This window comes from Neofelis nebulosa, chromosome 4, assembly GCF_028018385.1.
Source record: "Neofelis nebulosa isolate mNeoNeb1 chromosome 4, mNeoNeb1.pri, whole genome shotgun sequence".
NCBI lineage: Eukaryota > Metazoa > Chordata > Mammalia > Carnivora > Felidae > Neofelis > Neofelis nebulosa.
In genome coordinates, this window is record NC_080785.1 from 116,374,725 (window position 1) to 116,400,858 (window position 26,134).

At 46.0% G+C, this 26,134-nt stretch overlaps 1 protein-coding gene across 1 annotated transcript in view; it reads right to left on the reverse strand.

The window, feature by feature from the left end:
• Positions 1-747: 747 nt before the first annotated feature.
• The window catches only part of SYN2 (synapsin II), a 203,512-nt gene continuing 178,125 nt past the window's right edge, over positions 748-26,134 (reverse strand). The window contains exons 8-13 of the mRNA XM_058725967.1: positions 25,262-25,336; positions 24,695-24,797; positions 23,233-23,382; positions 8,470-8,530; positions 4,174-4,393; positions 748-1,669 (exon numbers count right to left, since the gene is read on the reverse strand). Of these exons, the coding sequence (XP_058581950.1) occupies positions 1,534-1,669; positions 4,174-4,393; positions 8,470-8,530; positions 23,233-23,382; positions 24,695-24,797; positions 25,262-25,336 (745 nt within the window). The 3' untranslated portion in view covers positions 748-1,533. The remainder of the gene's footprint in view (positions 1,670-4,173; positions 4,394-8,469; positions 8,531-23,232; positions 23,383-24,694; positions 24,798-25,261; positions 25,337-26,134) is intronic.

Below are 26,134 nucleotides of genomic sequence, written 5' to 3' on the forward strand. Positions count from 1 at the left end.
AAAGGCGACACTAGTGGCAGACAACTTCACCTTCTGCCTTCTCAGCATCTACTGCTTGTGAGGAGGGTTAGCAAGATAGTGGCATTTGGCTGAAAGCTATTTTGCTGAGTTAGGATGGGTATGTGTAGGAAATTATATAGATATCATGTTAATATACTGATTTCCATTTATTAGTGCACATGTTGAGTTTATCTTCACAGTACTTGTGGTCTTCGGGAACCTACTCTTGTTGAAGAAGCCAGAGTGAAGTCCCTCAGAGCCCACCCTCAATCACAGGCCTCTTTCGGATGCCTGGGGCCAGGCCTGTGGGACTCCACTCATCAGAGCAGATGGGTCCAGCCTTGTTGGTACCACCATGTGGGTTTTAGCTGAGGAGCTTGATGGACCAGACAAGTAGGTCTAACTTGACTGCCCCAGGAGCAGGGTCCTATGCACATTAGAAAGGCTAAAAATTCAGTAAAACTGGTGGAAATGCTGAGTTACTGAAGAATGTTCAGTTGTCCTGCAGGAAACATTCACCGGGAGGTGTCAGGAGGCCCAGCATAAGTGGCATCTAAAGGATAGCCATACTCTCAACCACTTGCAAACAGTCACTCACACATAAGCACATTCACAAACATACTGGCACAAACAGCTTCACTCTCCTGGACTTTTCCCTTCCCTACACTTGCAAGCACACACATATGCCTCACATACACTCTCTCAACCAAAAGGGTGGCCTAGGGGAGACCTCATGGCTGAATCAAATGCTGGTTAATGCTGCTGCTTTTATTACACCAAAGGTCTTAACATTTATTTGGAGATGAACACAAAACTTGGCATACTGCTGTTACAGTGGCATGCATTCTCTACAGTGCAGCTTCAGAGCTCAAGATCACTGCAGCACGCACATAAGAACTGCTCTCCAGAGGAGAGAAAAGGGGCGGGGAGTGCTGTAGATCTGTTCTCTCCAGAATCAACAGACTAAAGGTACTTTACCATGATAGTGGTGGAGGAATGTCTTGTGTTGGGCAGGTGTGTTTCAAACAGTGAACAGGTATGACAAAGGATCCAAGTGTGGGTAAGTTCCTAACACTTAGAGCCAAGAGCATTTTTGGGTAGGTGTATGCTCCCTAAACAGGCAGCACTGACTAAAGCGGGGGGCATGCTTAGCACTGCATCTGAGCTGGGTTAAGCTACCAAGAGTTCTCAGTGAAGGGAATTCTGGTTTCATGAAGAAGAGTAAGACATGATGGCGCTATCACAATAAGGCCACTAAACTCACAGCGAATGATGACCTGAGAGGAAGCTGTCAGGACTACAGGAAAACAGCTCTATTCTACCTGAAGTCAGGTACCCTTTCCTGGTTAGGCACCTGCCCTGAGAGTTTCACATCGTCTTTTCTAAGCTGCACAATATCACTTAGCACAACAGAGCAGAGGAAGGGGCACACACATCAAGGTCATGGGACATCACCACCAAGCATGGCTGACTATTGTCAAATGTCTCAGATGCCTTTCCCGGTGGGCTAGGTGCCCCAGTGTATCTGGAGAGCTAATCTGAAAAGAGGCTGGCAAAGGACTTCCTCAAGCTCCGGATGGTCTCCGCTTTGGCTTCATCCTCATTGGCTGAAGACCGGAAGAAGGAGGACTCAGAGAAGCTGAAGGCATTTGTCAGGGACTGCGACTTGCTTGAAGATAAAAACCAGAGAGAACATGAGAGGGGGTGTTCCCAGTGAGGCAGGGAAGGAGGGTGACATGAGGATACACAACCGAACCCCCACTCCCCCCCGAAAGGAGACCAGGGTGATGGAGGAGAAAGCCAGTAGTGGAGGGTTACCAAGACCCAGGGTGGCCCCTGTGCTATTACCCTCACCTTCAGTGCTGCTAAGACAGGAAAGGATGGGGGCAGCATGGGAGAGAGGAAGAAGGGGGAAAAAGAGAAGGGAGAGAGGGAGAAGGGGAAAAGAGAGAGAAGGGAAAGAAGGAGGAGTGTGACTCATCTGTTCCTTTTATTTAATGCTGAACTAAAGGGCCCACAGGTTACATTTCAGAGTCCCTACTTGGTAAGGACTAATCTAGGAATCTCACACCCTTCCCTTCTAATGAAATATAGCAACTAGGGGACCCTAGACTCTGCACTCTCTCTCCCACCAACTGTCAAGTGGTGAAGTCATCAGAAGACCTGAGTCAAAGTCTTGGATCTGCCCTTCTCGCGCTCTTGTGCTTCTCTGGGACTCGGTTTCTCATTTGTGGGGTCTTTATACTCTGCTTTTTTCTCTCATTCCAAGTAAACTTGGAATAAACAAATGTTTCAATTTATCTGTTCTTAAAATGGACATGACCGCCCTTATGGCCTTCCTTGGAGGAGCCCTGATGAGGTCTGTGGGGTTCAGGGAATCCAGGGGCAAAAGAGAAACATACCAGGTGGACACATGTGTATATGTGGATACATATTGGGTTTTCTAATTACAAACCCAAATCACACATTTTAGGGAGGAATTTTTCCCTTGAGAGACTAGAGATTCAGAGAGAAAAACTGTGAAGGCAAGAAGGTCAAGGGGAGACCAAGCCCAGCATTTGAGAAGATATGAGATCTGATGACTCTAGTGGTCTATCATATCTCCTTGACTTTCACTGTGTCTCTATCCTGATGGTTTTTGGCTGCAGAACTCTTCTCCTGGTGTCTTAGAACTCTCAGTCTTCCCTGAAATTTGGGGTTCAGACCCAGAAATTCCCTTCTACAGAGTGTGAGCAGTTTTTCTCCTGCAGTGACTGTAAATAAATGGCCTGTCTTTCATTAGGGTTGGGGGTGAGCCCCAACATGCTTGCCTCTGGGAGGGGGCCCTCTTCTGCATGTACAGCCAGGGGCACCACGTATAAGCCTCCTGCCTGTTGTCAGAGGCTGGCTCTATTCGATATTTCAGCCCAAAGGCAGTGGCAACCCAAAGATCTGCCCTCAGACTGGGGCCAGAGTTGGCTAATGAGAAGGCAGGAGAGATTTTAAAAGTCAGCACGCAGAAAACAATCGTATTGAGGGGAGGTTATGGGGCAGGTGAGATGTGAAATGTGCCACCAGCTAGAGCTGGGGAGCAGGAATGGGTGATGCCCCTCCAGTCATGAGGGCTGAAAGACCTAGAGAGAGTAGTTATCTGGATGACCTGAGCCCTAATCCTGGCTCTGCTACTAACTGACAAAGTGGTTTTGAAAAAGAAAATTAACCAAATCTCTCTGAGCAGTTTACTCATCTCTACAATGCCTAGACTATCTCTAAGTGCCTCCCTTTCCTCCCTCCCTGAAGATTCCAATCACCTCACTCTGAGAAGCACTGGTGGGTCACTCCCATCCCCACAAGGCTACAGCTGTCTCTGCTGCAGTGATGACAGGGGTCTATTTGGGGACAGTACGGAGAGGTGTCTCTGGTTCTGGGGAAGAGGGTAGAACTGACCACCATCCTCACCCAGATGCTGTCTATCCCAAGTACAGCATTACTGCTTTCTAGGGGCCCTCAGTTCTTCCTCTGAAGCAGGGCAGTGTGGTGAGGGCTTGCAGGGCAGTGTGGTGAGGGCTTCTAGGGAGTGAGGAAGCCCAAGAAGATGGAGTTCCTCGGGGTATCTATCTGGGCCCTCCTCTGACCATAACCAGAAACCAAGCTCCTTCTGACAAAGCTGAAGGTAAAAAGTTGAAATGGATTTAACTACTTCCCCCTTTTCCTTCTGGGCAGGCTTGCTGATTGCACACCCTAAACTGTGAGTCAGAGGCAGGAAAGAGGATTTTTTTTTTCTTTTTAATTTTGAAAGAGAGAGAGAGACACACACACAGAAAAGGAATGGAAAAAAAGAGTGGGAGACAGGATTTAAAAAAAAGAGAAAGAAACAACAACCCTAAGCTAATATAAGAATAGGAAAGGGGGCAGTAACTCTGCCTTGTTGGTATTCCCCAGGAAGAAAGGGGAGGGTTTGTACTTCTGGCTAGACCTTAGACTTTCACTTCCCTCTTTCCTACCCTCCCTGATCAACCCCAACCATGCCCCCAACCAAAAAAATAACCCAGAACCAAAACCCCAAAAAAGCCCCACAAAAATATCTGTAGAAGGAAGCCTGATTGAAGGTGCTTTCTAGCAGCTCTGAAGCCTAAGTCCTGTGAGGAGGGGCAGGAAGGGGAGAGGGGAAGGAGCTGCTGAGTCGTCTCTTACTTGAGCTGTGGGTGAGGCTGGGGCTTCTGTGGTGGAGCAGCCGGGGGTGGCTGGACCTCTGCCAGGGAGCTGCTGCTGGAGGGTGCATCTCCGTGGGTGGTGGAGGAAGAAGAGGAGGAGGAGGAAGAGGAGGAAGGTGGCAGTGATGGTCCAGGGGGAGGCCGGCGTGGAGGCAGCACCTTGCCTGGGGGTTGCATTCCTTGGGGTTGCCCAGGGCCCCCTAGGTTCAGTACAAGAAAAACTTCATAATTTAACCATATCAAAGGGTTTCCTTATTAGAATCTACGTCTTATGGGGTGGGGTTAGTTAATTACCAAAAGGATAAGCTCTATTATGAGAAGCCACCCAGAGGCTCTGAAGGGCTCCAGAGCCAGTCCCTGGCTTCCCCCATTCATCCAACCACCACTAGCTCCACCTCAGAGACACAGCCCCTCAGGCACAGAAGTCAGGACAGGGAAGAAACCATGACAGGAGCAGCCCTGGTCAGAGGCAAGCTCTTTTACAGAAATCCTCCCAGACCACAGGGAGCCCAACCCTCCTCTCCAGAGGTTCCTTAGGTTTAGGGCAACCCACCCCATGCAGGCCTAGAAGGCCTCGAGTTCCACGCAGCAGACATAGTACAGGGCAGTGGAAAGAGCACAGGGCTGGGCGTCAGAAAAACCAAGACAGAGTCTACTAGTGACTCCGTGAGCAAGTCAGCAAACTTCTCTGCACCTTGGTGTTTACAACCATAAAACTATTAAAAAGTAACCCCTAGTCTTAGTTGTCTTTCAGACAGTGTTCAGGTAGTGTTTCAAAGATGTTAATGGACCAGAAAGTTTTTCAAAAAGCATTGTGTGCTTTATGACCATTGATGATCACAGACTTGTGATGGTTTTACCCAGCTGGCCTTTGTCTGGCTCCTGACCTGCACATGTCTGATTGTCACACCCCGCCCCACCAGAGCTTCATTTTAACATTAGCCCATGCACATGACTAGGGTCAATCCTTTGTTTCCATGTGCTCTTTTGCCCCTTAGTACCATCCTCAGGGGGCTCCATTCCCTCCCAGATGTATGTGGTGGAAATTTTCCAGAAACCCAAGTCCTATGCTCCCCCGGGGATGTTGTGGGCACCATCTGGCAAAGAGCCCCACCTGCCCCCCAAAGGGTAGGGATACTGTTCTCCCAGCATGAGACAGAAAACCATCTGGTGGCCTGGAGAGAAAAAAAAGGCCATCCTTCCTCTGGGGCTTGTCAGGCAGTAAGTGTGATACCTGATTGCTCAGATTTTGCTAAGGGCGTTCCTGTACTCAAAAGTCAAAAGATGTCCCCATCAGTGCATACTGACTAGTGGAAATGATGCATAATTGGTCGGAGAGATCCAATTTCTCAGTCTCATTCCCAGAGTCCACATTCATGGGCCCGCTGTAAGGAGTGGGCTTCTAGAAACTCAGGAGAAGCTAAGAGTTGTGTTGTAACTTAGTTTCCTAGAAACACCAGAATACCCATACCCTCTAGAGAGGCAGATTTATACATCTACAACACTGTGCACCCATGATCATCAGCCCATCTCCCTACCACATGGCATGGGCTCCACTTTATCAATTACCAGTAAATACCAGGGTTAGTTATACATAAATAAATACATAAAGGAATAAGGAAATGGAGTTTTGCATTGAAAACTTGAAGTTCCAAGTTCAAATCAGATAACCAGTGAAGATGAAGACGAAAGATCAGCATATTCCACGTTAACCAGTTCTGCCTCTTCCAAAGTTTGGCATCGTTTGTATTATAGCCTTTTCTTGTAAAGTACAGCAGGTTGATAGCTCAGCCTCTTGTACCAGGAACCTGAATTCTTTCCCACTTGTACAGAGATGCTTGAATAGCCAGAAACTTTACAACTTAACACTGAAGACAGATATAACTTTTCCTTTATTGCACATTAAGCTGTACAAGAGAGTCACAAAAGAGAGGTACTTAAATCACTCTTCCAGCATTGGCTGAGGTTCTCCCAGCTGGATCGGTACAAAAAAAGGGGACAACATCAGAAAAGAAATGGGTACAAAACACCTGAACAGCAATCCTATACTGTGACACGGATGTCCCCCAGGCCACAGAGTTGTTCCTTAGCATGCTGCCTGAGGGCACATAATAGTCAGGATACGCTGCCTGCTTGCATTTGGCAGTAGGAGCCCTAATCAGTTTCTCCCCCACCTGAGAACCTTGGCTAAAGCCACCCTGGAGCCTGACTGAATTCAAATGGCAACTTTGTATTTGTGGCTCACAAATGTCACATGAAAAGCACCTAGATGTTCACACTGATAACATGCAGAGAAGCAACACCACTATCAGCTCACTGCTTGGACAAAAAATAATAATAAATAATAAGTAAAAAATAAATAAAAGGTATTCCTCCATTCTGGGAAATGTTGCTTTATTCCTTTCTACCATTTCATCAGATTGGGAGGTATTTAAGGACCTGATTCTTATGCAACCCACCTGGAAGTGCGTAAATGCATATGTGTATATATTTACAACAGATCGACCATCACCACCATCATCTAAGGGAGGGGTCACAGATGAGAACACTCACACTCAGTGCATTTCCCTGTAGCCTCAGAATTTGCCAGCAACCCAAGGAGAAACTGGGGCACGTGCCCCTGGACACATAAATCGTACTATCGGCACTATTTATTCCTCTGACCTGGAATCCAGAACAGTAACATGTCAGTATAGAAGTGAGAGGAATGTGAAAGTAGAGCTAGAAGCATTTCTCTAAAATGCAAACTGCTAGCATGATCTCCCACGGACCATCATGCCAGAGGAGACCACTCAGTGCCCGTCCCAACCTGGCTAGGAGATGGCAGGAGGAGGCACTGAAGCCGAGGCCTGCTTTAAATACCTGCCTCATCACTGCCCAGGAACTGTGTGTCAGAGGAAAGAGGGCAAACTGGTAAGGTTTCTTCAAGAGCCATGGCTGTGGAGCCTCTGCCCCAAACACACACAAGCTAAAATTGGAGACAGTTCTTCCCAGGAAAAAGAAAAACCCTCATTCTCTGACTTCTGGAGGGCTCTTGTCAGAGCTGGAAATGAAAGCAGGAGTCCACCTCAGACTTCTGTAGCAGTGTACCCGCTCTGTGAAATGGGACATTTTTTATTTGGTCTCATGATGCCTAGGGAGAGGCCAAGAGCACAGTGGCTGAATCCTTCTCAGACTTTCAGTAGCTTCCTGCATCCTATGTCCAAAATCACTACAGAATCATCTCTGTACATAGGTCAAGCTTTGGGGAATAAAAAGCAGCCTCAGTTTCACAGAAGCGCATAATATGGCCAATTCAGAAACAGCAACAAAGAAGAAACAACTTAGGGGGACTGAGATCAACACACAGAAAATACTCACAAGTTCACTTTGATATTGCACATCAGCGGCCCCATTTTTTTTTTTTTTTGTCTAATCTCATAGCTAATTAGTTAATAATAAAAAAGAAGGTACACTTCGATGTAAAATACAGAACACATTCCTGGAAATAGCTTGTTCTTTATATTTCATGTCATCACTAAAAACACAAGAGCTCTACAGGCACAGCCAGCCTATTCACATAAAATCAAACTGCACCAAATTTTTAGCAAATGGAGAAAAAGGTGGATGCCTTCAGATTCAACGGATGAAGCTATGGAAATTAGACCTTGAAAATCTCTTAAACTTCTATCTATTTACCATAGTCATGCAGAAAGGAAGCAAAAAGCACAATTCATTGAAGATCCCAAGCACACTCATGGAGGTAAGCAGGGGGTGGGGGGGTCCTTTAATCTGAGTCTGGGGGGGAGAAGGAGAGGAGTTGGGTTTTATTTTTGTGGTCTTTATTTCTCCCCTGTCCACCCCCCTCAGTTCTATTTCACCCCACATTATGTAATACTTTAAAAAATACTATCAAACCACCCAGAAGATAGTCACACTGGACTTGGGAGAGGCACAATTCTTTTGTACACTGTTGACAAACAGCCCTGGAATCACAAGTTATACAGAGAAACATAAGTGAGCATTACAAGCACGAACAGGAACAGGTAAACAACCAGACAGAGGAGCTGACACTGCATAGGAAAACACAGTCCAGTCAGCATTGAAAGAACGCAGAAACGGCACCACTGGGGGGTGGGGGGAGTGTTGCTCCCCTCCCCGCTTTCCTTTCTTTCCTTGTTTGTTTTTGGCTTAAAATTTCTGCTTTGAAAAATGAACTACCAATCACTTTAAGAAGCTTGGACTTGTTTGGGCCCTACTGCAATGCCATTACAGTCGAGAATATACTGTAAACAACCTTGAGGGGCTGGCCGCTGAGGTGGGGTCTTGCTTGAGTCCGGATCCTTAAGTGTTCCACTCTGGAAGACAAAATGCAAAAGAGATAAAAACAAAACTCTGAGCGGATTCCAAAGAGAAACCCTGTGGCTCCATGGCATGAGTGTAGTGGGATCTGATGGGATCCATGGGATCTGGCCTAGAGGCTTCTGCTGTTCCAGAAATGCCTCAAGGGAGATCTCAACATCTGGAGTGTTGCTGGGGCACAGGTCTAGGGGGTCTGGGCCTTAGTCCCATACTGGTAGGCAGTGCCCCCCTCCCCGCTTCTCATTTCCCTCCCTTTTAGACATATTCTGTTCAGAAGCTTTGAATCTTCTAACAGCATCTGGTTTCTTCTCTGGTGGCTGCCTGCTGTCCAGTTTCCCCTCATACTCATGGCCCGGCTTCCTGAAGGAAAGATCAACACCAAACTCCAGAGAGTGGGTTGCCTTAGGCGATTCTAAGGGTCCTGAGAGCAGGGGCTGGACTAGATGACTAGCCTAGACTTGCTTCACTTCTTCTGTGGAGTTAATTCTGGGGTGGGATCAGCTCTGGGCTGGCTCTGGGGTCAGATCCACTCTTCGGGCTGCACTGGAACCCCCACAGGGAAGGACTTAAAGGAGGGGGCAAGTAGTCTGTTTCCCCCGACCCCAGAAACCCTTCTTACCCAGAGGGAAGCAGTAAGATGTTAATGCTAGTAAAAGTGCTCAAGGCCAGGCTGTTTTTCCTTCTCAGATAGCGTAATCACATTTTACCCAATAACATGGCTCCACTCCCAAGCTCCCTCTCCTCCCAGCTAGGATTCTGATTATGCCCAGACAGGATCAAATATGCACGTGACTTCAGTTTGTCTTACATTTGAATTAAGGCAGTGAGGACTTGGAGCTTAAATTCAGTAAAAGGGAAATGGTCTGTAAAACCTAAGGGCTGCCAAGTGTGCTGATGGTGATGTCACAGAGGGAGCTGCAAGGGCAAGGCTGTGAAATGGGCTGAGAATGTCATTAGCATTCTCCCACTTCCTCTTTCAGTGCCCCTCGGCCCTACTCCCACATGAAAACCATCTCTCCTCCTGTTCCTTATTTCCTATGGGCCTCTGATTCTCACCATCAGTCTCTTCTCCTGCCTATTAAGGCCTGTTTTCAGCTCCACTCAAGGAGAGCCAAAGTGTTACCCTCTCCAGTGTCATGGTCTTTAACAACCTTGCTTAAAACTGTTCTACTAAGAGGATTTGGGGCAGTGGGAGGCAGGGGACCTTTGAAATGTCCTTAGCGCCACCACATCAGAGGGTGTGTGTTCTATCTACATTCCCCACCCCCTCACAGATCACAGCAAGCAATCGCACCAATACTTTCCCTCCCCTTCTTCCAAGCCTTGTCATGGGGTCCATGCTTGTTCTGAGCTCTGGCACCAAAATACCCACACCCAACACACCAGCCAGAGACCACACCATCCAGTCAGCACCAAGACCCATCAGCTTTTCTCTCTCAACATCTAAGATTCACCACCTTCTTCTAACCAATGCTGGTCAGGCCTGTACCATTTCTTGCTTAGACTACTAGACTCCTAGTACTAGTACTCCTACTACTTTACCACTACCAAAATAGTCTCCTCTCTCTCCAATCTATTCTCTCCATGCCTACCTGCTGTTCTCCTATACTCCTTTCCTAATTGTGTCACTTTACTGCTCTAAATAATTTATAGCTAATGCTGCATATGTGCCAGGTAACATACTGGGAACTTTCATGCAGTATTGCCAAAAACCTCATAAGACCTCTATGAGGTAGATGCTATTATTATCAACATCTCTAATTTTTAGATAAGGAAATTGAGGCCTAGCTAAGTCATGTAATTTTCACAGAGTCACACAGTAGAGGCTGATGCAGCTGGGCTGTGAGGCCAGGCAGTCTGATGCTCATATTTTCTTCCCATTACCAGCAAGATGACAACCACATCCTTCAGGCTGACATCCAAAACTTGCTTCAGCATGGTTGGAATTGACCTTCCTAGCCTTCCCTTTGCCTCATGCCCTAAACACACCTGTTCCCTCTAGGCCTGACCCCTCACTGTTTATTCTCTAGGGTAGGCCACTCCATTGTTTGTGCTGATTATCTTCCAGGAATGCCTTTTCTCCTGTTCTACCAATCCCATCCAACACATCCTAGAGGTTTAAGTCACTTTCTACCTCATCCTTGAAACCTTTCGACTGTGATGTCTTCTCTGAAATCCTGAAACAGCACTTTGGAGACTCATACTACTGAAGAGAGCCTTTGTTTTTATCCTGAAGACTGGGGATGATGCCCCCAAGAAGACAGATGCTTCAGAGAACTATGTGTCTTCATCTTCTCTTGAATTTCCAACAAATACAATGCCCATTGTTTTCAAAGAAAAAGTGGGATATAAGGCCTGGTACAGGAACTATTTATTTAAAAAATTCAAACAGTTGGAATCAGGAATATTTTGGAAAATTCAAGACTATCAAAATTTTACCAACAGCATCAAGCACAGGGCTGAGTATAATAAGATATCCTTAATAAATGCTTGTTAAATAAATGAACATGCAAACACAGTAACAGTGAAAATCCAAAAAGGACTAGAGTATAAGTCTTTAGAAGACAAATGTTGTTAAATCATAGAAGTTAAATTGTATTGAATTTGGTATCAAATCCAGTGAGCAGCTCTGGAAATGTTCAAGTTAGGGAATTAAAATTGAGGCCAGCAGAGGTATCTGCCTGTATATCAGGTACAGAAAATAAAATTAAAACAAGTCTCAAAGAATCAGAAATTGCTTCCACCAAGACCACCTAACCCAGCTGAAGTCAGGGAAACCTTAGGCCCAAGGGTTCTTTCTCACTGTGATCTCTTCTCTCTCAACCTGGCTGCCAACTGGAGAAGTCTGGGGCCAGGATACAGTGTCTGGTAATGGGTGCACCAGGATAGCAGGATAGCCTTTCTACCTGGGCTTCTCACATGCTCTGACTAGGTTGGGCATCAGCCCCACGTCCCAACACACACACACACACACACACACACACACACACACACACACACTGCTGCCTAGGTCTCCAGCAGCAAGTCTTTAAGATTGGGCAGCAGAGTGATTGAGGAATTTAGGTTTTTTGGGTTGGGAAGACCTTGGGTTCAATTCAAATCTGCCACTAACTAGCTTTGTGACCTTGGGCAAGTTATTTCACTCCTCTGCACCCATCTTTCTTCAAAAGAAGTGAGATTATCTATCTATCTATCTATCTATCTATCTATCTACCTACCTACCTACCTACCTACCTATAAGCATTTGACCCTGGTAGGTGCTAAGTAAATGCAGCAGATGATGGTCATGGTGATGCTGATAAGGAATTTCTTCTGAAACTCTGTCTTACTCCCATGATGGAATACCCCCTGCAGTGCTCTATTCCTAGGCTTTGGAGAACTTTATTTAATTGTGATAACAAAGCCTCCTCTGGGCTCCCTGACAAGCCATCAGTGTTATGCCCTCTAATTGACTGAAAAGGATACTCAGATGAAAGACACCAAATTCATACAGTTTGTGGAGCCACTAGACTGTCTCTTGCCAGTTCCCTTTCCCCAAGGCCTCACCTCATACCACTGACTGCTGCCAATCACCTCAGACATTGATCAAGAATAGCTTAAGATGTTCTCCTCTCAGAGAATTGTTATTTTCAGATAGGGCTATGGAAGACCATATAACAAGAGAGCAGAGCCAGGGCCAATGGGCAAAAGCTCTGGAAAAGTAGACTTTCAGTTACAGGAAGAACTTTATATAGCAAAAACAGTAGAAGAGGCTATCTTGGGGGGTGGGTGTGTTCAGCAGAGGCTAGAGAATTACCTGACAAAGATATTGTAGAGATATTCTTTCACTAAACATGAGATAGATTAGGTGAACACCATGGTTCCTTGTATCCTGACAGTTTATGATTCTGGTGGCAGGGTGTGTTGGCGGGGGGCGGGGGGGGGGGAGGGACTTTAAAATCCCATAGATTAAACTCTAATGGTAGAACACCAGACACTGACTGGATGACTTGACACGGGTAATCATACCAATGAAGGCTGGCCCTGGCTCTTCTCAGCCTAAGAAATATAAAAATAAGACACCCAAGGATAAACTGAGCCCAAAAGTTTCACTTCTAAAAGCTTCAGAGAAAGAGCTCCCAGAGGCGGTCCTTTGAGCTGGAGCCTGGGAATATGCTTTGGCCACCCTTGTCTGGCGCCTAGGGAGCTTCTCCCTTCCCTGGCTCCACTGAGGTTGTGGACTGAAGACTTCCCAGGGACTATGTGGGGCAGGACGAGAGTCCCCTAGGACTGTCCTTTACCAGGCTGAGAGTCTCTGGCTCCGCCCACAAGCCTTCCATCTGTTGGGGCTGAGGGGTATTCCCGTGGGGTTTGGCTACCATGGGATCTGTCTCCAGTCACCAAGAACTGCCTGGGATGCTTAATTCCACAGAAGTCTGGCCACTCTGGCGTCACTGCCAAAGTCTGGCCTATAGCCAGCCCACAGCAGGAGCTCATGGCCAGACTGAGCTACAGTTTCCCTCAGGAAGTTGAGTTGACTCAAACAGGTAAGAACGTGTAGTCCAGTGCTTGTGCCCAGCTGCACTCAAAAAAGAAGGGGGAATAAATGGCCTTACAGCCCCTTAAGGGGAAAAAACAAACAAACAAACAAAACAAACAAACAACCCTGGGCTTATAGAATGACAAAAAGCTCAGAGGTTGTCCATTTACAATGCCGTTGCCAAAAAATTTTACGCTAGAGAGGCTTCAGAAAGGGAAGTCACAGGTTCACTGCTCTTTGGGCTGATAAGCCCCACAAGAGAGCACCGCAACCAATTCTGGTGCTTCTTTAAGGGTGACACCAGTGGAATTAAAATGGGTACATGGAGCACACAGGATGGTGAAAAGTGTGGAAATGACATCTTTCCTCATGTGACTTTGAGAAAGTTACTTAATCTCTGAGTCTCAGTTTTTTAAATAGGCAGATTAGAAGGACTAAGTGAGGTAACCGTGGAAACACCTAGGACTGAGTAGAAAATCAAAGTTAGTCAAATGTAAATCTGATCAAGGTCAAGGGCTAGCTTGGGTTGTAATGATCTTCCTGGCCTTAGAGGTGTTTAAACAGGGCCAGGACAAACTCTGATCAGAGATACTGTGGAGGACGTCATCAAGTTGAAGCCAGAGGTCTTCTACAAGCTGTTCTGTCTCTGGGATTCCATTAATTCTTTCATGCATTTTTCATTTCTCTAGGTGTCTGAGATAGGAGACAAGCCTTTCTTAGCTGCAGGTCTTGAGCCCAGCAAGATGCCAGGGCTACTGGGCCTGAGCAGAGGCACAGGCTTTGAGGGCCTTGGCAAGTAGAGGGCTGCTGCTCTCCATCAAAGCTGGTTGGGCTGGTATCCCACTCTGATGAACCCATTGGGCTTTAGTAATCTGAGAAATCAGGGAGACAGGAGAGAGGCAGGTATAGTTCAGAGGCTCCTCTAGGTTGGCTAAGTTTAGCACTTGGTTTTCAGGAAAGAAAGGGTTTCCCTTACACAAGGCCACAAAGGCCCAGCTCTCTCCATTCTTACCTTCCCCTGTGCTCTGGTGGGGACATGAAAAAGGCATAGTGCCTATTATTGTAGACCACTACCTGAACTGTGGATCAGAAGATCCAGCACTCCTGTGTGACTGTGTGACTCTGGAGAAGTCATTTGCATTCTCTTTGCTGATGTATGAAACAGAGATAGAAATACCAGCCCAAACCATTTCACATAGGGTGGTGAGGCTCAAAATAGTGACTGTGCTTTGTAAACTGTACAGTGCTAGGCAAGGCATTGGTATATGTGACCATCATTACTATTATTTAAATAATAATAAATATCAATCCAAAGGAATGCAGCTTTAATGAAGCTCTAGAATTTCATGTGTCAATGGAGAAAGTATTGTTGGGTGGCTTCCTTTCACCTGGTGCACAGTGGCTCAGTATGTAGGGGATTCTGGGTTAGGCTATACCATGCCCTCTGTATTATCACTAACTTGTTCCAGTGAGGCCCCTGAAGATGCAGAAAAGTCATTTCAGAAACAGTAAATATTAGCTGTTGAGGTAAATGGACAGGCAATCACAGTCTAGAAGAGAAAGCAAGCCCATGGATGAGGGTTTGTGGGGTTTTGTCAAAGGCACCTTTAACTTGCTACCCTGTGGCTTTCAGCAGACAAGCTGGGAGACAGGAGCTCCTATCTGAGGTCCCAGCAGGACGGAAAGCTGAGGAAGGAAAGACACTGAGTGACTCAACTTTTCAGAGTTGTTGGCCCGAGTCCAGCTGCCCCCACCAAGGAGGAAGGCCTGTGCTTGCTCAGCATATCTGAGACAGGAAATTGGGAAAGGGTCTCAGGGTCTGGCCCCAGGAAAGAGGCCAGGCCAAGCTCCTTGCCGGACACGCCACAGAGCTATTCTGATCAGCTCCCCTAGGCTCTGCTCCCCCGGTCTAAGACCCCAGGGGGAATGAGGCAGCAGGAAGGAATGTGGTTGGGAGGTTGTAGGTTCAGTTAGAGCAAAGGGGACAGCATGTTTTCAGGCACCTTGGGATCTTTCTGAGATCACCCCAGCAGTCACCAGTGCCCACCTTCCTTCCTCGGAAAGGTTATAAAAGGTTCCCAAGGATGAGCTCTTCTTCCTCCTCCTTTCACGAGGGAAATTGCTACTCTGAGGGCAGAGCTCATCTCCTGGATTGGGGCCCTCCCATGATCAGTGATTTCCTAAGGACATAAGAAGTGTCCCACGGGGGCAATCCATGAGACCTATGGAGGCACTGAGGGCCAGGTCACCCGAGGTCAGAATGTCAGCTTCAAGTGATTAAAGATGTCCCTTAAAAGTTAAGACAGCCTGAAAATAGTCAGTTTCCCTTAATAGTCTGCTAAAGGATCTGGTCACTAGTGACTTTATCTGAACCTGCTTCAAATCTCACATTTTCAGCTTATACTCACTGGGGAACTAATTCCCTAAAGCCAGTCCTGCTGTGGGAAGCAGGAAGACCTTTCATTTGTCCTAAATTTACTTCTTCTAAGCTATGTGAGTCCCTCTTAGTCTCATGTTTGGGATCTGAGTTGCATCCCTTCACTAACTGCATGGCACTTTAGACCCCACTGAAACCCCTTCTCAGTCTTTGTGTCCTTGTATTCAAGAGACTTCATCTTTTTGAGCCTCTGTGGCTAGAAAGACCTGGCTGGAAATGTTTTCAGTATCTCTTTAGTCCAGAGAACCAGTAAAAAGGACTGGTAGAATGTCCCACCAGAGGCCACAGGCTGCAGGTCTGTGGGCCTCAGTCTTTCGGTTCTGAAGTCTCATCACTGCCCTTTCCAGGTCTGTGGCTAGTACACAGCATCTCAGATCTGGAAAGGGATTTTAAGCTACCTGCACCAACAGCCCTAGCCCCCAGCCCACACTTTCACCATAGCCCTGACATGTACTCATCTTGCCCCTGCAAGAACATCAGCAGTGACGTGGCAGCCACACACACCAGTTCCCAGGGCAGCCATTTCCTCTCCTAGTGTTAGTTTACTCCTGTCTTCCAGCAGGTTTGCCTTTGGGCACCAGGCACCAGAGACCTGAAGGTACTCAGTCATGGGCTCCTTGAGAGTATTGCTATTCAACTGGATCTCCTTTAACATTAAGTCGTTGATTTGCCAAATGCCCCAACCCCCACATTCTTTCCTCTGAGCACATTCTTAGAGTTAGAGGTTGTCCTTGTTTATACTGTGATTCTCAGACTGGAAACCACATTGCAGTTGTGGTCTGATCAGCTCAAGGTAGGGGAAGAGGCTCATTTTCCTCCCGGACACCATATGTGTACTAAATACTTCCAAAGGCTGAGTCTTAGAATCACTTCTCCTGGGTATAACCTGCAAGCCAAACAGAAAGCCCATTGGTGTCTGAAATCCCTGCATTAGCAATTCAGCCCTTTGACTCCGGAAGACATTACAGGAAACTTTAAAAAGTGGAAGCAGTGTGGTGGGGTATGAACAAAGATTCGCCACCTGAAGGAGAGCACCAGGATCCCACCTCTGCTGGCGTGACCTGAAGCTTTGTCTACCCGAAGTTCTCTCCTTGGTTCCCAGTAGTCTCAGGAGCAGCATACACCTCTCCAGAGCCCCAGGCTCAACTCAGATCCCAGAAGACAGACCCCAAGGGTTGGTGAATGTGTGGAGGGGATGCAAGGGCATGGCCTATAGGAAGGTTTCAAAAGTATATAGCCTGGAGGCTTTGGCTATCACTGGCCACCAGGTGTCACTGCCACCTTGAGAACAGTCTCCCAAAAGCACTTCAGAGTCACTTGCCCTGGCCAACTCTTAGGGCAGCTCCAAAGCTGGCAGTACAGCCAATCTGAGTTCAGGTTGTCATTAGCCAGATAAGGCTTTGCCACTTGCCTCCCTGCCCTCAGCAACATAGCAGTGCCTTTTACAACCCTGCCCCTATTCCTTCGAACTGGGCACAGCAGCTAGCTTGAGTCTGCTCAAACGACTTTGCTCTTTGTCTTCTATAATTAGTCTGTCTCAGGCTAGGAGGCTGGCTGACAACAAGGTAAGGTGTGCCCTCTACTCACCTCCCCCTCAGCCTCCTTTAGGTGCTCTTCTAGAGTCAAAGAAATGAGAGCTGTAACAGTAGAGCTGCAGACAAGGATAGAGAGGGAGAAAGAGAAAGGTAGATAAATTGTCCTGGTCTTGACCTAGAATACTGGGCAAGAAGCAGCTCTTAGGGCTTGTGACTCAGGCCAGAAGTTCTTTCAGCCTGAGCTGCCAGAGCCATGGAAGAAAGAGGCCAGCAAGAGGGGTCTGATTGTGAGGAATGGAATGTGACTTAATGACAGCACCTAAGGTCTCAGTGTACTGTACAGAGTTCTGGCTGGGACCCAGGTAATGTCCCTTGGCTTATAGCCCTTCCATTTTCACACTACCAAAATCACTCACAGGATCCTGACACCAACTCTAATATGCTTTAAGGGCTGTTAAAGACACTTATTCCATCTGGGAACTCATTCAACAAATATGTACTGCAATACCATATCAAGGGGAGGAGAAGGAGGAGTGGTTTGCCTGGGTAGGAGGAGTATTTTAGTCACTGTCATTTGCATAGAATTGCTATCACATAACGATAATAAAAAGCAGACAGACTTAGTTTTGTTATTGTTAACTTTTCTACTGAGGACTGTCTGTATCTGGCCACATCACTCTCGCCCACTCCTCAGTATACTCATGATGTATTCAGTGGCTACAAATTACCAGCTACTCTGCAGGCCCTAGAGACACAGCAGTGAACAGACCCCTACTCTCCAGATCCTTACATGCTACTGGAAGAGTCAAAGGCATAAAGAGATGAGAATGATTTTAGCTGATAGCAAGAGCTATGCAGCAAATTCAAGAAGCGGAGGTGGTAACCGGTGGTACCTTCGGATTGGATGGTTGAGGCAATTTCAGTTGGACTGTCATGAAGGAGCCAGCCATGCAAAAAAAGGGGAAGAGCATTTCAGAGAGAGGACACAGCTGATGCGATGGCCCCTACCAGTGTGGCTGGGGCACAGTGAAGAAGAGCTAGGATGGTATGAGGGCAAAGAGGCAGGCAGGGGTCTACGTGAGTTGCTTGGGAAAAATTGGAAGGAAGACAAATTTAAGGGGAAAAAAAGAGTTCTGTTTTGGCCTTGTTATATTTATGATGCCTTCAGACATGCAAATAAAGATGTCAAGCAAGAGTTAAAAATGTGAATCTGGAGTTCAAGGAGTGGTCAGAGCAGGAGATAGATATGGGCTGGCTGAGATCGCCAAGGAATGTACACAGACCACATTCTAGGGCACCAACATTTGGAGGTTTAACACAAGTGGAGAAGCCAGCAAAGGAGGTGAGAAGGAGAAATCAATGAGGTAGAATGAAGACCAGGCAAGAACAGGGTCATTGAGGCCTGGAAAGGAAAGTGTTTCAAGAAGGAGGGAGTGTGGGCAACTGCATCAAGGCTACTGAGAAGTCATGCAAGATAAGAAGATGGGAAGATCAGAACTCAGTGACTTGGAGTCACTGTGACAAGAGCAATTTCAGTGGGATGGTGGGATTGGTTATTATTTCATTTTTCTAAATGGCAGATGTTTGTGGGTAGATGTGAAAATCTTCTAGAGAGAAGAAATTGATGATGGAGAAAATAGGGATAACTTGAAAGCCAAAAGGATGTGGCATCCAGATCACCAGTGAAGGGTGGGTCTTAGAAGCAGATCATGTGGCTAAAGATGCAGATTAACTGGCAGATGTAATAGTGGGAATATGGAAGCAATCTGGTCTGACACTCCATGGGCCTGGAGCCAGGATGACTGAAATGTCTCCTCAATCATAACCAGTGGAAATATGCTATCATCAGGGAGAAATAGGAGGTGGAAATATGACCAGTTCAGTCATGACTTCCAGCCCAAGTAGCAGCATTTTGCCAAGTGTGACAGACTGGTATTTCTGTCTTTAGGGGGGCTGGGGTCAAGGCACAAGGTTCAGGAAGAAACTAACAGAGAATATAAGAAGGTACCATCTGACCAATGGTGATGACCTCTGTGAATTCAGTCATGATATGAATTTAGAATATGAACATCTTTTGGACAGGAACTATATCTCATTCATCACTGTAGCCCTAAGTCTAATGACTAATTTTAAGCACATATGTTGGGCTAGGCCTGTGCTAGTCAGTGGAAAGACAGATGAAAAAGGCATGTCCCTTGCCCACAGGGTCTGAAATATTCAAGAAACATTGGCTAAGCTAATTTAATCATATATGGAGTAAAGAATTTGGCCTTGCCCAAAGAGAAATCTGGCCTTTGTCCCCCAACTCCTGGGAGGTAAGAAATCTGGCCTTTGTCCCCCTACTTTTGGAAGGAAAATTCTTGGGATTTCCTGAGCAATAGGAGTGTCCCTGTTATTTGTGGTGAGAGCCCTCAGATCACATTTGATAATATATGCTGATGAGGTGACTCACAGTAGCCCGTGGGGCCACATGGTATTAATTTGACTTTGAGTATGGTGATACTGGAGACCAAGTTCAAACAGGTGATCAATCAGTCGAGCAAAACTGTTACATGAAAACCAATAAAAACTATGAACACCAAATCTCAGATGAGCTTCCCTGATTAGCACCATGTGTACTGTCACATAAGGATGCTGAGAGGTTAATGGGTCCTTAGGACAATGAAAGCTTCATGTTTGGAATCTCCCAGACTCTGCCCTGTGCATTCTTCCTTTGGTTCATTTTTGACCTGTATCCTTTCCTATAATACACCTGTGAGTATAACAGCTTTCAGTAAGTTATGTGAGTCCTTCCAGAGAACTCTTGCGAACTCTGAACTTTCTGTTGGTATCAGGAGTGAAGGCAGTCTTGTGGAAGACTGTACTCTCAGACTTTGCAGTTGGGCTGACTCCAGGTTTCATGTGACTTTAGAATTCAAAGGGATCTAGATATCATCTGATCCAACTTCATTCCGTAAGTGAGGAATTAGAGACTTAGAGATGGGGAAAGACTTACCCAAGGTCACATAATATCAGGATAGAGTAGGACGAACCCCTGAGTGTCCTAACTCCCAGCATAATGTGCTTCCCACAATATCTTAGTGTAGCTTTGAATGTGAGCCTGAGCAGAGAAAAGCTTATCCTTGAGCCAGTCTGGCTTTGCTACAAGGGGATTTTTGTAGGAGCTCCTATATCTAGGAAAGCTCATTCCTTACTATGTTTCTTACCTCCCATTTTTCTTTAGAATATTTAAGTTGCAATATGTAATGTTTGCAGAGTAAGGGGCTTGTACCAAAATAGAACTAATGCTTTTTGTGGGGTGGACAATATTTTTTGGTGATTTCTTTGTTACTGAACTTTTATGCTTCAGATATCATTTCTGTATAATCTAAATTTCATTGCTAGAAGACATGTTAGCGTTTTTTTTTGTTCAGTCCTTCATTTTACACATGAAGATGCTGAGACACAGAAACAGAAACAGGACGATATCTATCCCAGGTCACTTGGTGAGTCAGTGGCAAGGACAAGGCTGAACTTAGGTCTCCTCTTCCTTCTAGTCCAAAATGACTTTCCTGTAGAAGGCCAAGAGAGTTGTGCACACTCCTATTTATAAAAGGACTTCAGGGATCCTCAAAGAATCCCAGAACAGCCCATTTTTGTTTATCTTGCCTGGGCAGCATGAGCCTGTCCTACTCTGTATAAATTCTTTAAGCTGCAACCAGATGTTCTCTGTATTTCTCAGGAAGGAGGCTACCTGTTACTGTTCCTCCCAGGCAGGGACAAGCAACAATCTGCTGATCCATTAGCTTTACAAAATCATAAAATCTAACCACAGATCTGATATTTTTAAACCAGGAAAGTTTGTTTGTTTGTTTGTTTATTAAAATTTTTTTAAGTTTATTTATTTTTGACAGAGACAGAGTAGGAGCATGAGTTGGGGAGGGGCAGAGAGAGGGAGAGAGACACAGAATCCGAAGCAGGCTCCAGGCTCCAAGCTGTCAGCACAGAGCCTGACGCAGGGCTCGAACTCACAAACTGTGAGATCATGACCTGGGCTGAAGTCATACGCTTAACCGACTAAACCACTTAGGTGCCCCGAAAGTTTTTTTTATCACACCAAATTAAGTATAAATTTTAAATAATGGGATTATATCTCTAACAAGCAATTAATCTTTGTTCTGTTAATTACCCTATTGTAATTCTCTAGTGACTAACATTCCTGATGTACAGAAACAGATGCTTGCACCTGCCCAGAGGTTTGACACAGCATGAGCCTGCTACAGAAGGTATGAGACACCTGTAAGAGCTGATATATGATAGCATCCCACTGCAGGTGGCTACTCTCAACTTGGACACCAGAAGTAAATCTATTAGCCCAGAAACTCCCATTTATCCAACATCAGCCAGAATAGAAGTATTTTACTCAAATTTTCAGAGCTCGAAAGGTATTTAGATCTATCTAATATTATAGGTGGAGAAACTGACATCCAGAGAAAGAATTGACTTACGAATGGTCACACTGTTTTAATTTAGTCATTTCTACAGAAATATTTCTCATACATTACGTTTCTAGCTTCCTTAAACAGCATGTGGAATACTGACTTACAAGTAACTGATTCTTGATGGTTCAGGTCCATTATTTTGAATATCAATCATGCTCCTATGCTATGATTCTGTGATATTCAATTGATAAGAAGAAAATGTGGGGTAATTTGCTTCTATACCAAATAATCCAGGCTGGTTTATCCTGTTTTTCCCTCCCCCACTCCTCTTCTTTCTTACTGAAGTATTTTGAGAATCCAATTACTTGGCTTCTGTTTGCAGTATAATCCCAGTGAGGCACTGATCTTTAGGAAAGGGGGTGATGATATCGAAGCCTAAGGTTGCAGGGAACCCAAGCCCAGAGGCTGCTTACTTACTTAATAATAGCAAGTAACTTTTATTGAACACTTATGATACACTATGTATGCTATATTTTAGGTTCTTTACTTCATTTAATTCTCATAATAACCCTAGGAGAGGGGTGCCATTGTCATCTCTGCTGAGCCACATATAAGTGTCTAAGGTCACAAAGCCAGTAAATAGAGGGTCCAGGATTCAAACTTGGGTAGTTCTCTCTTTAAAGCCTATACTCTGAAATCACTATTCTATTCTACCTCTCTAATTGTCTTAAGTATGATTTTGAAAGAAAGATTTCTGAGTGATTTTCACGTACAAGTAATAAAACTTGAACCCTAGAAAGGGTAGTAATTCCCACCCACCACCCACCCCCCACTGCCCCAAATCACACAGCTGTTTAGGGGAACAGCTAGACTAGGATTCAGTTCTTAGATTCATTATCTCAAGCTCTTACCACTTCATTATGCAAAAATTCAGTGGGAAGAAAGTTAGGGGATATTTTTGCAAAGTGAGATATCTCCTAGATGGGATTTAACACCCTCAGTCTTGCCTTTCTTTGGCCCATTCTAGAGCCACAGGACCTGAGCCACAAAAGCTTCAGTGTGGATTTCCCACCTGAGGTTTGGATTCTGTCGCTGTGAATGTGATTGGTCATGAGTCACATACCATAGTCAACTGAAGAAAGCTGTCTCTCTCCCTTAGAAAGGAAAGCAGATTTCTAGTTTGAGCTTTACCTTGTTACTCTCTTCCAGAATGAGGGAGGAGAATGACCCCCTCTTCTCTCTAGACCAACATATTTCTTTCTTTTTAAAATTTATTTATTTATTTTGAGAGAGAGAAAGAGAGTACAGGGGAGGAGTAGAGAGCAAGAAAGGGAGAGAGAGAATCCCAAGCAGTCTCCATGCTGTCAGCGCACAGCCCAACATGTGGCTCAATCTCATGAATCAAGAGATCATGAGTTGGATGCTTAATGGACTGAGTCACCCAGGCACTGCTAGACCAGCAGATTTCTGATAAACACCCTTCTTTCTCTACAAATGCAGCAGAGCCCTCATAGACAGTAAACACTTGTTGAGAGGTCAGACCCAGCACCCCCTCAGAGACCCCTCCCATTTAAAAGTGGGAGTATCCCAAGGGAAAATGGGCTATGGTTCCCCCAGAGACTTCAAGTTCAGAGAGAAGAGAGCCAATACTCCATTTCTGGACAGTTCTATAGCTGCTATTGCAGACTCCTAATGAGAAGCCTCCTCCATCTTGGAGCCACCAAAGTCTAGAGCAGTGGGCTTGGGAATGGTTCTTGGTTCTCCCATGTCTCTTCCTGCTGCTTACCTGTGGCTGCTGGGTGGTTAAGGGTCTCTGAGGGGACAGGACAGGGGTCCTGGACAGCAGCTGGTTCATCTTGCTGATGACCAGTTCGGTGATGAGTTGTCTGTCTTCCACCTGGTGTTCACCAATCAGTGGCATACTACAGTCCATGACCTGGTGGAAGATGTAGCTCAGGTTAGGAAAGAGTCTGGAAACATCAAAGGCCTGGAATAGACTTTTAGAATGAGTAGGACGTAAGGCATCAGAGATAGGTTGGGGATGAAACTGGCATTCTTATCTTGAGCTGGAAGCAAGTTCTTTTGCAGAAATAGACCTGTGTCCCCTTCTCTGGCAAACCTTTGCCTAAGGTCCTCCCCACCAAACTTTACCCAGGCAAGGGCTCAGTGAGGTTGAAAGATTGGTAGCTGAAGAAGACAGTATGGCTCTAGGGCTCAGAGGTTTGCAGGCAGGACACATGAAGGTCACTCCCTAACTTGTAGTTAAGAGTAGGCAGTTTTCGTCTCTGAGATTTTTCACCCATGCAGTTTCTGTCTCCACACATATTCTGCCCATTAAACAACTAGATTTCTGCTTTTGCTCATGACCTGGGATTCCTTCCCTTTCACCACCATCCTGATTCTTCCTGTACCTCAATGTCTGGATAAATGTTTTCCTCCTTTAGGAAGAGACTGCCTAACCAGGACCATAGACCCTGTAGTCCAGCTCTCATTTATGATGAGAAAACAGGCCCACTGAGAGAGGGGATGTATGATTATCCAGGACACTACATGCCAAGCAGATCATGGAGTAGATTCTGAAGCTCACTTTGGGCTCCTGACACAAATCCTCTGCAAACACCACCAACTCCTGGCAAGGAGCCTTTCCTGTTCCCAGAAAGATTGGGCAAGAAAGTGTATGAATGATTCGTACTGCTACTCACTTTCCCTTTAATATGGGAAAAGGGAGTCAGCAAAGTTGTGTTAGAGGACCAGACTGAATAAAGTATCTCTAAGCCTCAGAGAGATGCTAAGAAGAATCTCCTGCATCCAGGAGACCTAAGCTCTAGCCCAGATTGAGACACCAATTCACTCCATGGCCTTGAGCACACGCTCATGGCATTGGGCTTTAGTTTTCTCATCTACAAAATGAGACTGAACCGAATGATTCCCAAGTCCAGCTTTCTAAGACCAAGAATGGTAAATCACTACAGTGTTCCCAGAGGAACAGCATTAGACTAGAACTCCAGGAACCCAGACCTGGCATCTCTTACCCTTGATGTGGGTCAGCCGAGCTAGTTGCAAACAATAGCTTCCTACGGGTGAAGATGTTTTGCTATGCACAGCCATTGGACGTATTGAGTGGGAACCATCCCCTGGCCTCAGAGACTAAATGCGGTTTGGGCAGCCCACATAGTTCTCAAGCCAAGAGCGTGGCCTCCAGCTTTGGGGGGTGTCTCTTACTGAGATATTCCTTGGGCCAGACTTACCTCAAAAATGTAGTCTTTCCCATCTTTACCATGTACAGCTTTGACAGCACAGATATCCAGGCCACCAAACATCTCAGAGCAGGTATCCACCCACAGCTTGTACCTGGAGGTGATGGGAAGGTGTTCTGAGTCTGGGATGTTAGCTCATATCAAACCTGCTTGCTACTGCATGCTCTCCTTCCTGTCTCCAGCTCTCCCATTCCACCCTTCTCCTCCTTCCCTCCCTCTACCCCCATCAAGCACATTGCCTTCTGTAGAATGCCCTCTCACTTTGCTCTCCAGATCCCACCCATGTTTCCAGGCTCAAAGCAGGTCTCATATACTCTAGGTGGCCTTCCTTGGCTATTCCAGTACACAGTAACTGCTCCTTTCTTGGAGCTTCTACATAGTGTTCAGTCTTTATCTTCATAATTTAGCATATAACCCAGTCCTGCCTGATCTCATTACCTGGCTACTTGGGCCTTTGTGTTCTGTCCTGATTAGAGGCTCCCTTTGGGCAGGAGTCACTTCTTTTACCTCTTCATCTAGGGAAGTTGGGCTGGGGGGTGGACAACTTCTCTCACTCACCTTTCTGACATGGCAATCTGCTCCAGCATTGCAGAGCCAGTGTTTGTCTTCCAGTTCCCTGAGATCGACGTCCTCCTGTAACAAGGTCCCACCAGGATAGGACAGGCAGTGAGCCGTACCAGCAAGATGGGGACATGAAACTTTCCAGAATTTTAGTTCACTGCTGCTTCCCCCACTTGCTTCTTGCCTCAGTAGCCAAGGCACCTTTCTGCTGAGCCTAGAAGCTGGCTACCTCTGCCAAACCCTGCCCTCAGTGTCCTCCTCCTCTCTATAGTCCAGCCCAGACTGCTGTGGCTCCAGGGAGGTTTCCCAGATCTTTTCCATCAGATGAACACTTATTTTCCCGAACCCCTAAAGGACGTTGCCTATACCTCACTTACAATCCTAGATCTACTTTTTACATTAGCTATTTGAGCTAAGTCTTATGTGTACAAGTCTATAAACCACTTGCAGCCTACCCACTTAGTATCTGGGCTGAGTTGGTATATACAGACTGAATTCTATTGATCTTGGGAACACTCTCAGGGTTCCGTGGCTTCCTTACTAGCTCACTTATTTATTCATTCAACAGTTAATTTCTGACAGTCTGCAGTATTAACAATGTGACTCTGGGCAAGTCAGTTAACTTCTTCAGGCTTAAGTTGCCTCATCCATCAAATGCAACTGATAGAATCAAGTCACCGACCTGTGACTTCTCTGCTGTGCCCTCTGCACCCTCTCCATCCATGAGCAGGTATTAGAGTCAACTAGTCTTGGACTAAATTGGAGGTAGATGACCTGGTTTCTGTTCTGGATTTGCTTTTAACTGGCTGGGTGACCATGGGCAAGTCACTTCACTTCTCTGAGCCTCTTATCCCCGTGTAAACACAGGTT